The 12828-nt window shown below is 40.0% G+C and overlaps 1 protein-coding gene across 4 annotated transcripts in view; it reads right to left on the reverse strand.

Annotated features, from left to right (window-relative positions):
- LOC103657985 (glycophorin-A) overlaps positions 1-12828 on the reverse strand; it is a 46648-nt gene that overhangs the window by 4777 nt on the left and 29043 nt on the right. For 3 of the 4 annotated variants that reach the window (XM_040626338.1, XM_008685435.2, XM_008685436.2), the window contains 3 exons: positions 4496-4534; positions 1974-2012; positions 6-91 (listed from right to left, as the gene is read on the reverse strand). In XM_040626338.1, the coding sequence (XP_040482272.1) occupies positions 6-91; positions 1974-2012; positions 4496-4534 (164 nt within the window). The remainder of the gene's footprint in view (positions 1-5; positions 92-1973; positions 2013-4495; positions 4535-12828) is intronic. The other variant, XM_040626337.1, reaches the window with a different exon arrangement.

Raw genomic sequence — 12828 nt, forward strand, 5'->3', positions numbered from 1 at the left:
CTCACCTTTGTCAGTTGGCCAATACAGAGGGCAAATGAGAGGATAGTTACAATGACACCGAGCATTACTGCATAAATGATCCCTATTATCTCTATGGGAGAAAAAGAGAACAGAAAATTACAAAAGTATGAGATAAACTACCACATATCAACTGAAAAATAAAACAGGTAAAATCAGGGGTAATATCACTTTGCTTTTTTATAGAAAATACATTAATATACTTTTACGTATACTATATTTTCGAAAATTAGGTTTTTCACAGTAACCATGTGGGAGACTGGAACTTTGAGCACTAACATCTTTGTCCAAGGTCACACATCTAATGAGAACCAAGGCTCCAGAGTTCCAATTCACTCCCATTTTTCTTTCTTTTTTTTTTTTAAGATTTTATTTATTTATTTGACAGAGACAGCCAGCGAGAGAGGGAACACAAGCAGGGGGAGTGGGAGAGGAAGAAGCAGGCTCCTAGTGGAGGAGCCTGATGTGGGGCTCGATCCCAGAACGCTGGGATCACGCCCTGAGCTGAAGACAGACACTTAACGACTGCGCCACCCAGGCGCCCCCCAATTCACTCCCATTTTTCTTCACAGGACCTCATAGGCATAATTATGGAGAAGAGCCATTGTGGACATTCTATCTCAATATGGAAAAAAACCACAAACTCTTTTCATAGTGTCAAAGTTATGAGAGAAAATAATGTCTTGATGTACAAAAGGGTATTGGGCAGATCATTGAATCAGCAGTTTTGGAGGAAATAAACTTAATATAATATACACTAATATGATATAAAATGTGTATACTAATCAGTATAGTTCTAATGTGATAGTCAAAATATACTACATTGGGAGTATACTAAAAATATTTCTCAAATCTTTTACATGTTGAGAATGAAACAATTTAAGTTAGAGGTAGTCTTGCCTATTCATGCATATTTGTTGTGCTTTCAAATGAGGTCAATAGAACTGAAGGCAAGACGTACAAGTAACATGGCATATTTATTTGGCTTATTTATATTTAAAAGACATATTATTGATTTTTAAAAAAAGTAAAAGTAGTTTTTCTGCCTCTGGTATTGCCGAGCCTTCCCGTCCATGTAGCTTTAACTCAAGAGCTAGTGATTCAGTTCTACAATCCATTTTTCTTGTGTGAAGTACGGATGCAGGCCAAGTGCAAAGCGAGGCTTAGAAAGGCCGAATAGTAAATGGGCACGTAAATCAACCAACGCCAGATCCACAGCAGCACCTAAGAAGTGGAGGTGACAGTCCCCCAGTCAGAGAGGGTTGAGAGGATAACCCCAAACTGGTAGCACAGGGCCCCAGATGAATCAGGGTTGAGATATAAATGGTCTCTATTTATTCCTGATATGTGCCAAGGAATCAGATGATTTTCAGCTCCTTGCTTTCTTTACAAGCAGGAAACGGGGAAGTTCAATTGTTTCTTAAGCTCCTACGAGACTTTTCTCAAGTACCCACGGTTGGTTAGAAAGCTAAAAAATCTAAATTACAAGAAAAATGATCAAATTATGCACTGCTAGTTCCGAAATATTTAAGAAAATAAGAAATGCAGATTTTAATTTTAAAAAGAGCATATTTTGCTTGTCTTTACAATTTTGTATCCTGAAAGTTAATAATATACCCTTTTCTATTTTAAAAACTGATGCTTCTTGGGGCACCTGGGTGGCTCAGTCAGTTAGGCCTCCGACTCTTGGTTTTGGTTCAAGTCATGATCTTGCGGTGGTCAGATGGAGCCCCTAGCTCCGTGGCTAACACGGACTCTGCTTGGGATTCTTTCATTCTTCCTCTTCCTCCCCCTCTGCTCCTCCCCACTCTACCTCTTCCTCAAACAAATAAATAAAATCTTTTAAAAAAAATTAAAAAGTTAAAAATTGATGGTTCTTATTTTCTTAGGCATTTAACTAGCAATGTGTCATTTAAGTTGAAATTATTGTTATTCTCTGTCAAATATTAACATACCTGGTTCAGAGAAAATGTGGTCAATTTGTTGCCTTGCTCCTAAAAACACAAAATTTCAAAATAAAGTTAAAATACATAGGGTGTATCTTTAAAGCTCCATATTGGAATGACATTGTTTAGTGGGTTTCTTTTTATTAATTGTGTTTGGGGAGCTACTGTTCAATTTTAAATAGCTAGTTAAATTTCTGGGGTAATGTGTCAATTTTAACATTAGTAATTCCACTATCTACTTTCAACAACCCAACAGGTAGTCATGGGTCAGACATTAGCAAACCATCTCCTTAAATGAAGGAAAGGGTTTGAGAAAGTTCTGGAAGAACCACTTACTGAGTTCTACAAAAAGCAGTACATTTAAAAATGTATGTAAAAATGGGGAGAAGAAAGAAGACCCAATGAGCCATCAACCCACATGAACTTCAGTCCAAACCCCGAGAGGTCATGTCTAGTATCAATTTTGCAGATTTAGACCACAGTCACCATCTGAATCCAAACCTTTATTGTGTCTCATCTGAGCTTTTGTGTACAGTTGCACTGGATTCCCTATCTGCAGAAGTGTCTAGTATTGTTGTCTCAATGCACCTAAAGGCACCACTAGCATTAACCTGATTATGTTTCTTTCTCTGAAGTCGCCATTTTATGTCAAGAAGTAGTAAGACTACTACAGCCTTACAGTTTTCTTGAATTTAGTGATTATAAATAACGTATCATACCAGATAGTCAGGAACTTGGTTATATCGGGTCATTCTTTGGAGGTTATGTTTAAAGGCTAACTGGGGCTTGTCCTCTCTTTCCTCGTGGCAGTTGGTAGTCGTGGTTAGTGTATGAGCTCTGGAGCAAAACAGGTGGGGCTTCAGTCACAAGAATCTTACTAGTTATGTGGCCTTGGACAAGTTCCTTAATTGCTCTGTGTTTTAGTAATTTCTTAGGCAAATGAAGATTATAATACCTAGGTCTTTGGCTTCCTGCGAGGATAAAATTAGGTAATGTGGGAAAACACTTACAATGCCCCACCATTATTTCTAGCATTCAGGGCATGTAGCACCGTGTGTCTATATTTGCCCTTTAAATGCTTTCCAGTTGGACACCATCATGTTGGCTTCACACTGAAGTCACCTTGATCCTAATAATTAGTTCCTAGCCCTTAGCCTAATTTTCCTTCCCTGGTCTCTATTCTTAAAATCTGCTGCTTCTGTTGATCCCAGTGCATTTTCTCCATGTTTCTAGCAGCTAATGACCCTGCAGCCACTCTAGAGATATTTTCTGAGCCTTTTTAAAAAAAAATCTGGAGTATCCTGCCTAAACTTCACCTATGAGAGATACTTTCCCTTTCTACTTTCAACCAGCTCTAGTGAAGTCATCTTCTTTTTCTGAGAGAAGTAGCCAGGGACAGTAAATGCGGCCCGACCGCCCTTCTCTCAGTACTCTTCTCATTTACTAGGCAGTTACGGTACGTCAGGCTTGGGGTGAAGCAATTTTGTATACACCTTCTTATTTGATCTCTAGAGAAATACTGTAAGATGAAAATTATGGGCCCATTTGAAAAATGAAGGGAACAGAAACCCCTTCAAACCTCACTCAGGGTCAGCAGGTGGGACAGCTGACCCCCGCATGGTTTGACTCCGGGGCCGCCTCAGCACTGCACAATGAGATCCCTTCTTTCTGGAAATATCATGAAATAGTCACAGTCAGCATTTATGCACCCTGCTAGATTGTTTTAATTTCTTTAGCCCATCGTATTATTTCTGCGAGATAGTCCAGAAGTGAGAATTCCTCTGGAGTAGGGATCGTGTCTGCTTAACGCTGTTTCTCAGTGTTGGTCACAGTTTCGCCACAGTGACAGGTCCAATTAAATAGAGTTGCATCATAACAACGCACTCCAAAGCAACTATTTTAAAATATGAACAAACCCTGTTTTTCTGTTTCTCTCTTTTTTCTTTGTTTGTTTCTTATATTCCACATATGAGTGAAATCATATGGCATTTGTTTTTCTCTGACTTATTTCACTTAGTATTATACCCTGTAGATCTATCCATGTTGTTGCAAATGACAAGATTTCATTCCTTTTTATGGCTGAGGAACATTCCATTGCGTAGATGTACCACATCTTCCTTATGCATTCATCTACGGACGGACCCTTGGGCTGTTTCCATATCTCGGCAATGTAAATAATGCTGCAGTAAACATAGGGATGCATATATATTTTCAAATTAGTGTTTTCATTTTCTCTGGGTAAATATTCAGTAGTGGAATTACTGGGTCATATGGCATTTCTGTTTTTAATTTTGGGAGGAAACTCCATACTGTTTTTCACAGTGGCTCACCAGCTTGCATTTCCACCAATAGTGAAATAGGTGAAGGGGATTAAGGGTACATTTCTTGTGAGCATTCCATTGTACACCTCAAACTAATACCATACTGTCTGTTAATTATATTTGAATTACAAAAAATTTTAAAAATGAGTAAACTTTGTGCCCCGTCTGGGAGATGTTGGCGTAGAGTAACTAAAGGGTCTTGTCCTGTACCAGGAATGACAAATGATGACTGCTCTGTGGAAACCAAACCTGTAGAAAACAGAAGTTGAGAAAAAGATCAGCAGTGAGGTCACCGAGTGGACTCTAGAGCATACCATAAAAAGCAAATTTATCCCATGTCCCTCCCAGTGGCGACTCCAGAATTTCTACATAGTAGGGCCTTACAGAGGAGGAAAGTGTATCTTCATTTCCTGTGTAAAATGATAAAATCTGCCTCAAAATGTCATTGTAAGGACTACAGTAGTCTCTTGCATGTGTGCTCGTGAACACACACACGTTAGTAGAGTACTTGGCACATAACGAGCACCACATACAGGTTGGTTATTGTCGTCACCATTCTTACAAAGGGAGGAGAGACCGGAAGCTGCTTTGGCATGGCATCTTCCGTAACTTTGGGAAATTGTCGGTGTTAAAGAAAGGGACGACACAGGATGACAGTTGTGCCCCATGCCTTCCTATCCCCACCTCCTTGGTACAATTCTACCTCCCCGGTAAAAATTAAAACCAAGACAGGACTACATTCAATTTTCTTCTCGCTTGTTAGAGGGTGAGTCAATTCTTTTTTTTTTTTTAATAATTTTTATTTTGTTATATTAGTCACCATATGGTACATCCCCAGTTTTTGATGCAATGTGAGGGTGAGTCAATTCTAAGTTTCCCCACCCATACTTCTTTTTTCTCTTTCAAAAGTAGCATGTCAGAATTGTAATAGAATTATAGGAAATGCTGGCTCTAGTCTAAGACAACTGGCTGAGGATCCAGATAACCAAGGACTGCAATGAATTCTAGGCCATGGTTATTCTTTAGAATAAAAACATATCTGCACACAAACATGAATACAAGCTATGTATTCTCATAAATCCTTTTAAAATCCCATTAAATACATTATACATTGATTTTTTATAATTAAACAATTAGATTTTTAAATTGTATAAATATAAAATTTATGAATTATTTTATAAGCCTTTTATAAATTAAATGGGATTGTTTTAATTACAAAAGTAATCTAAGGACACCTGGGTGGCTCAGTCGGTTAAGCACCTGCCTTCGGCTCAGGTCATGATCCCAGTGTTGGGCTCCCTGCTCAGCAGGAAGTCTGCTTCTCCCTCTCTCTGCCCCACCCCTCTGCTCATGCTCTCTCTCTCTCGCTATCTCTCTTTCAAATAAATAAATAAAATGTTTAAAAAAATTTTTTTAAATAAACATTTTGGGGGTGCCTGGGTGGCACAGCGGTTAAGCATCTGCCTTCAGCTCAGGGCGTGATCCCGGCGTTATGGGATCGAGCCCCACGTCAGGCTCCTCTGCTGTGAGCCTGCTTCTTCCTCTCCCACTCCCCCTGCTTGTGTTCTCTCTCTCGCTGGCTGTCTCTATCTCTGTCAAATAAATAAATAAAATCTTTAAAAAAAAATAAAAAAATAAAATAAACATTTTGGTGTATAATCATCTGAACTTTTAGCTATTGCACCTAAATACAGGATCATTGTGTTTAAGTATGTATAAATACGTACATAGTGTTTAAGATATATGTACTACGGACAGGTATCCTATGTTGTTGAATATTCTTCTGTGACAAGACTCTTAATGGCTGTGTAGTATTCCAGCATATCAGTGTACCATAGTTTAGTCATCAGTCTCTGATTTGAGCATTTATGTTATTTTTATACTTCTGAGAGTTACGAATCATTCTTAGATAACCATCAGTGTACTAAACTCTGTGGGTGTATCTCTGCGCATTCCTTTGAGACCTCCTGGTGAGGGGAATGGTGCCCAGGTATGACGAAGAGGGGGTGGGCGAGCACTTGCAGACATTCCCCAGAGAGACTGTCACCTTGGCTTCTCAGCTAACTGCTCGAGGTTTCCTGGAGAATCCACGAAGAACTGAAAAATGTCTTTGACATTTCTGGTTGGTCTTCTCAAAGACCGAGTACCAAGAACTGCCTCTTTTAACCAGCTGCCAACGAATCCTTACCCCCAAATTGTGCAGGCAGGAATTATTGTCCCCAAACTGTCTGCAATGTTTTCTCCCCTCCTATAAATTCTCATCTTGTTCTTCGACTTGGTCCTACCACCTGATCCTCACGTGTTTTTAAACAATGGCTACACAAGTGAACTAAAGAGCATGATAAATAACATCTATCTCTAAGTTCATCTTCAACACTCAGGTGTATTGATTTAAAAGATAATATAAGAAGGGGGCACCTGGGTGGTTCAGTCATTAAGCCTCTGCCTTCTGCTCAGGTCATGATCCCAGTGTCCTGGGATGAGCCCACAATGGGCTCCCTGATCAATGGGAAGCCTGCTTCTCCCTCTCCCACTTCCCCTGCTGGTGTTCCCTCTCTCGCTGTATCTCTCTCTGTCAAATAAATATATAAAATCTTAAAAAAAAAAAGATAATATAAGAAGAAACATTTTAAACAATAACGTGATGATAGGAATTTTAAGTTTCAGCATATATTGAAATCAAAATTAGGGAGAGGACTATTTTTATTAAGAATCAATGGAAGTATGTAAAAAATATAAAAAAGGATAACTAATGAACAAAAATTATCTGTATCTCTTTGTTAATGTTGCATCTCCTTTAGACCTTTCAGTTCAGTATTATTATTTACAGGTAGGGCATACATTTATAATCACTTTAGGACACCAAATGGATTCCTTTGAGACATAAAACTTGTTTCCATGGTTGCTAGTTCCCAGGGCTAACTCATTTTGAACCCCCTCAGCTTTACAACAGTGTTTTGTACATAATAGGTATTCAGTGAAATACTAACAGTTATAAATTTTTAGCCAATTTCTTATAGAGAAACAACTGGGTGAGTTTCCAGATTGCATCTAAAATGAACATAACAATGAATTAAACAAGCCATATGGCAAAGTGGCTTCCACAGGGTGAGGACAAGCATAGTTGAAAAACACGTATTCACGGAAAATCGACAAAATATTCACAACATTTCAACAACATGTCCATACTTTGAAGACCAAAATAATCTAAATCTGAAAAACAAAACAATCCACACCAAAGTTTTTAAGTGTTAAAAGAGTTAAAATGTTAAAAATTTAACCAAAGCCATTGACTTTTGGCTGTGAACACAAATATGCCCTCCTTCAGGCTTCCTAACTCTTCCACAGGACATCAGAGACCGTCTGAGTAGGGATTTGCAGGGTCAGTTAGGGAGGTGCTCAGTATGGGCTGGTGCCCCCCCCCTTTGTGAACACCTGTAAGACCCTGTGTGACCCAGTCCCCCACCTGCCTCCCCATCTCATTGCTTGTCCCTTAACCTTCTCTCCCCAGGCTCCAGCCATGACAAATACTTCCTGGTTCCTCAAATGCACCATACTCCTAACCACGCCCACACCTTTGTACCTCCTCTTCCCTTTGATTGAAGTATGCCCTCCCACGCCATCTTGCCTAGCTGTCTGCTTTTCAGGTCTCAGTTCAATACCATTTCCTTTTGGAGGTCCTTTCTTATCCCCCCTACTGGGACCACAAACTCTACCAAGTCCCCAGGACTTGGCATGGTGTGGTAAAGGCTCAATGAAATCTTATGATTGACTGTTTGGAATCCAGGTATGTCTTCTGAGGGCCTCAGTGGTTACTGGGAACCTTGGGTGTTCATTCATTGATTCGTTAGTTCATGAAAGTGTTTTAGCGTGCTCACTTTGTGCACATACAGAGAACACAATAACTAACTAACTAACTCATGGTCTTCCCAGCAAGGAAATTCCAACTTAGTAAAGAGACACAACAATTTGATCTAAGTCTCAGAATGTGTTTTGGGTGCTGGAGAAGTAGGGCACAAAATAGGCTGCAGTCAATTCTAGGGCGAGCAGGAGGAGGTCGAAAGACCTTGTGGAGGTGTTCTTGGAACGCATCTTGCAAGGACCCTAGGATTTCGACTGTGTGGACATTTTGGTACCGAGTCAGCACTGCCAGCCATGCCCTGGAATTTGAGACATCATTGAGGGATCTGCAAGCATCTACGGGACTGCAGTGCAAGACGTGAAGAGAGCAAGACAGCGGCGGAAGGAGGGAGCAAAGTACATATAACTTTTTTTCTTTGGTATCGAAATGAGAAGATGCTTAAGGAGACAGACCTCATTTAAATAAGTTTTGAACTCTATCAAAACCATTTTCAGCCTCTAGCAAATAGATGTCCTTCTTCTCCAACAGCTATTACTCAGAGGAAAGGAGCATTTAGTGCAAATTTTGTCTGGAAGAAGTAGAGGCTGAAGCCCAAGGCTCTAAACTGTAGTCAGAACTCAGGAATATCTCACATTGAAAGCAACACATTGTTTAGAGAAACAAAGTCCTTGAGGTAATTTCCCAAAATTACATATACTTGATTCAAGTCCCAACATCGAAATTACGTTCTACCTGCACCCACACAAAAACTGATTGGTGGCCAAGTTGATTTGAGGCTGAAATTTTCCATTTACGTTCCTAGAAATACCTGCTTTAGTTCTCCAGATTTAGTTGCTTTGATGCAAATATTACAGTCACCTAAAGCCAACAGTGCAGTAAGTAAATAAACAGAGTAAATAAATAGAGCAACTTGATAAAAATATTTTTATACATTTTTTCCTCAACAATCAAATATCTGGAACTATCCATAAAATGATCTTTTTAGTAGTTTTCTTTCTATTTTAGGGGGAAAAAATCTTGTATTTCAATAGTAGTTAATGCCCTTGCTTGCTTAGCAGTATGAGGACGGCTCAGAATCTCTCCCTGAAATACATAGTTCACAAAAAATGTCAGCTTCAAGGATTAATAGTTCTGCTCACTCACGTAACTTTTCTATTTTCTAGCACTTAGTTAAATTTTAAAGAACTTGCTGGTGATTCTAAAATAGAAACACATGGGGCAATCTGAAGAATTTCATCCATCACTTCAAATTAACTATACCCGCCCCTGGTTGAGAAACGTCACCTAGGAGAAACAAAAAAAGTATCTCTTTGTACATTCTCACATGCTTAAGCTACTTTCAAAATTCACGGTAAGGAACCCAAAATCCCACAATACGCACCCCTAACAGCCAGCAGAAGTGTTTTGATGCTTACACTTGGCAGCAATAGCCCTCAAGTCTGTGTGGCTCTCCCACATTCCTTGGGCCCTAAGCAGCTACCGGACATCTGCGGACATCTGCAGGTGCACAAGCTGCAAAATGTCTGTGAATAAGAGGATTTTAAGCTACTGTTTACAATGGAATCTTCACTTGGGTTGAGCAGGTAGAAGGCATCCAGACAGATCTGTGACCATTAAACAGCAGACGTGGTTTACCTACACCTCTTAGGGACAGGGTGATGAGAAATGTCTCTCTCGTTTTTTTCTCATGCTCTGGGCCCCTGGATTTCTGTAGCTAAATCAGCTTCAACAAATGCAATTGCATCATTCGCAAATTAAAGCTCAATTTAAATCCGGTCCTCTTTAATTCAGGATGTACTTTTATACTTTATGTTACAGGGGCTCTTGGAATATCTAATCCAACTTGCTTACTTTACAGATAAGAAAGGTGATATCATAAAAATTAACTGATAAGCTCAGTTTAACACAGCTGGTAAGGAACAGAGCCACGACCTAATTCTGCTGACTTCCAGTAATATTTCCATTTCCAGACCTGTGCCTGGTTGAAATCTTGTCAGCAACATTTCTTGGATGTTTTAGCATATTAGTTGGTGAACATTGGGGTGCACTGAACACACAAAAAAAGACAAATTCCTTGCAATTCTGAGATCCTAGGAGCTAAGGGTTTTAAGCTAGTCATATATTCTTCATTATTATTTTTTCACACCAATTTATTGCACTCATTACATTATATCTCTTAGCCGTCAGGATCCTCGTGCTATAGCCACAAAGAGAGACTGTTTTCTGTTCTAGTAATATCGATATAAGGGTCATTTAAAAAATCCGTTCACTTCTTTTAGGCAGAACACGTCCAGACCGAACCTGAACAATTCCGCTTCTCAGAGAGAAACATGTATAGCTTGAGGTATTATGGAAGGTGTGTCAGCATCCAGCTACCAACACTGCACAGGTCCTCAGTTGCTCTGAAATACGTACTCTGAAGTCCTTACCCCATGTCTGCTTACAATGACTCACTGTCTAAACCTCGAAGGATGGGAAGAATTTTAGGTAGAAACGTGGAAGGGGGGAATTAAGGTCAAGAAATAACGTGAGCCAAAATGCGAAGACAGGATAATTGCAACCTGCGTTCGTCTGAAGACCAGGAGGCAGCCAACAGGCCAAGGCCGGCCAACTTCTCAGACTGACAAGAGTTTAAAGTTCAAGTGGCAAATTAGTGCAAAATAAAATACAAGCGTAGCTGCAGCAAGGCCTCAAACTCCTTGTTTAAAATTTTGTTCCAGTCTCCAGACACTGAAATGGCATTTGCTGTGTATTTCCTAAAAAGTACATTACAGGGACTGAAACGGAATCACGTAATTTTAGGTTCGGGAAGGGTGTAATGAATGAATTCATATATACCATCGAGACTATTAAAGATTTCTAATTTTCATGATTGTAGCGTCTCACACTTACATATCATCTGAATCGTTCTAGAACATTCACCTCTTTTGTCCCTTATCCTCACTGCTCTGACCTCACAGTTTCTCACTAAAACTCTACCAGCCTGAGAAGTCCGTGTGTTGAAGGAGGGAGCTTGAGAAGGCCCCTGTCACTGTTCCCAGTGCACCAAAAGGGTGGGGCAACTTGTGGGCCCAGGACACGTCAGGGATACAATGGGGAGTAGAGGTCCAGTCTCCTCACATCCCCCTCTATGCTCTACCCACCAAATCACATGGCTTTCCCAAACAGTTGACATTTCTAACATGAAATGTCCTAAGAAAGGGTAACAACAAAGTGCAATGTTGGAGAAATACCCTGTACAGTCTTGCTGAATGCCCAACCTTCCAGATGCTGAACTCCTGTCACGACGTGATAACGCCGGCTCTGGCAGCTGCTGGCTTGGGTTTGGTTCCCTCCTGACTTGCCGCTGATAGAAGTCTTATCTCACAAGAGCAAACTCTTACAAGGACACACCCTGGATATGAAATGCCTTAAGTAGCTTCCAAGTCAGAAAACTAAATTTTCTAAGTGCTATAGTTTTGTTTGTTTTTGGCATTGGGAGGACCATGAAAATTGACTGATAAATTCATCTGTGGAAGTTTTACACAGCTCATTTGTGGTGAAACAGGGACAAAAACTTACATCTCCTGACTTCTGGCTCAATGTCTTTTCTGCCAGACCCTCTTATTTTATACAGAATGAATGTATAAATGGAAATATTGCCTGTCTCAAAAAACTGTTTAGAGAACACTCTTGCTGTGAAGCAATATTTTAAAAGAAATATTCAGTTTTGCTCTTGAAACCACAGGATTGAGAAACTCAACCTGGGCTGAGTTTGTAATAATATAGTCAGATGTCCATCCTCTCTGTTGTCATTTGTTTTTCTTTTTTCGAAGGGTTTTAGGAAGCTAAAATAGCCAATTACAATTTAGGAAAATTGAGGTTCCTAAAGAGTAAAGTAGTCGTTGGGATGACATTAGAGCCTAGTGATTTGAATAACCCTCAATATTCTTTTTGAACTCTCTGGTCAAGATCTCTTAAAGGAAGGAGCAGCCCCTTGACTGGTGCATTTCGTGGGCAAGGTGTCCAATGCAATGACCCAGTTCCTGCTCGTCGACGGCGTGACATGCTCTGGCAGCTCCCAACAGCCTGCTGGTCACACTTCTGCCCTCCTTCACGTGAAGGAATAACAACTCGTCATTGAGTCTTCACTCTGGACTAGGATGACAACAGCTTCCCTCAAGGAACCTCGAACACGATAGCCTTCTGGACTGCCCAGCTGCTGGCCATACCCATTGTCCGAAATCATCGTCGAGGCAGCAGGGATAGAGAGAAAAATCAGCCTATACTCTCAGCCATTGTACCTTCATCAGCCAGACAGAAAGAAAGCAAGGGATATTTATCTCCACTATCCCAGGGAGAAAGGAGGTCAGACTTTCAGTCCTGCCTTTGCCACTAACTGGTCGAGGATCTGAGTATGTCACTGAACTTATCTGGGCCTCAGTTTCTTGCTTCTAGTATGAGAGTAATGGAACAGATTACCCTCCAAGGAACTTCACTAGTCCAAAATATGGACATTTATATGGCTGAGATAATAATATTCGTATTTAACACATCACGTCTTCACTACATTCTGGGTATCTTCTCTTGCCATCTTCAAAACAATTACCTGGGGGCATATTATTATATATTAATCCTTATTTTTAGAGAAAAACAGAGATCAGAAACATTGCCTAACTTGCCTAAGATGCTCAGCTGATAA

Source organism: Ursus maritimus, unplaced genomic scaffold (genome assembly GCF_017311325.1).
Source record: "Ursus maritimus isolate PB19 unplaced genomic scaffold, ASM1731132v1 scaffold_11, whole genome shotgun sequence".
Lineage (NCBI taxonomy): Eukaryota > Metazoa > Chordata > Mammalia > Carnivora > Ursidae > Ursus > Ursus maritimus.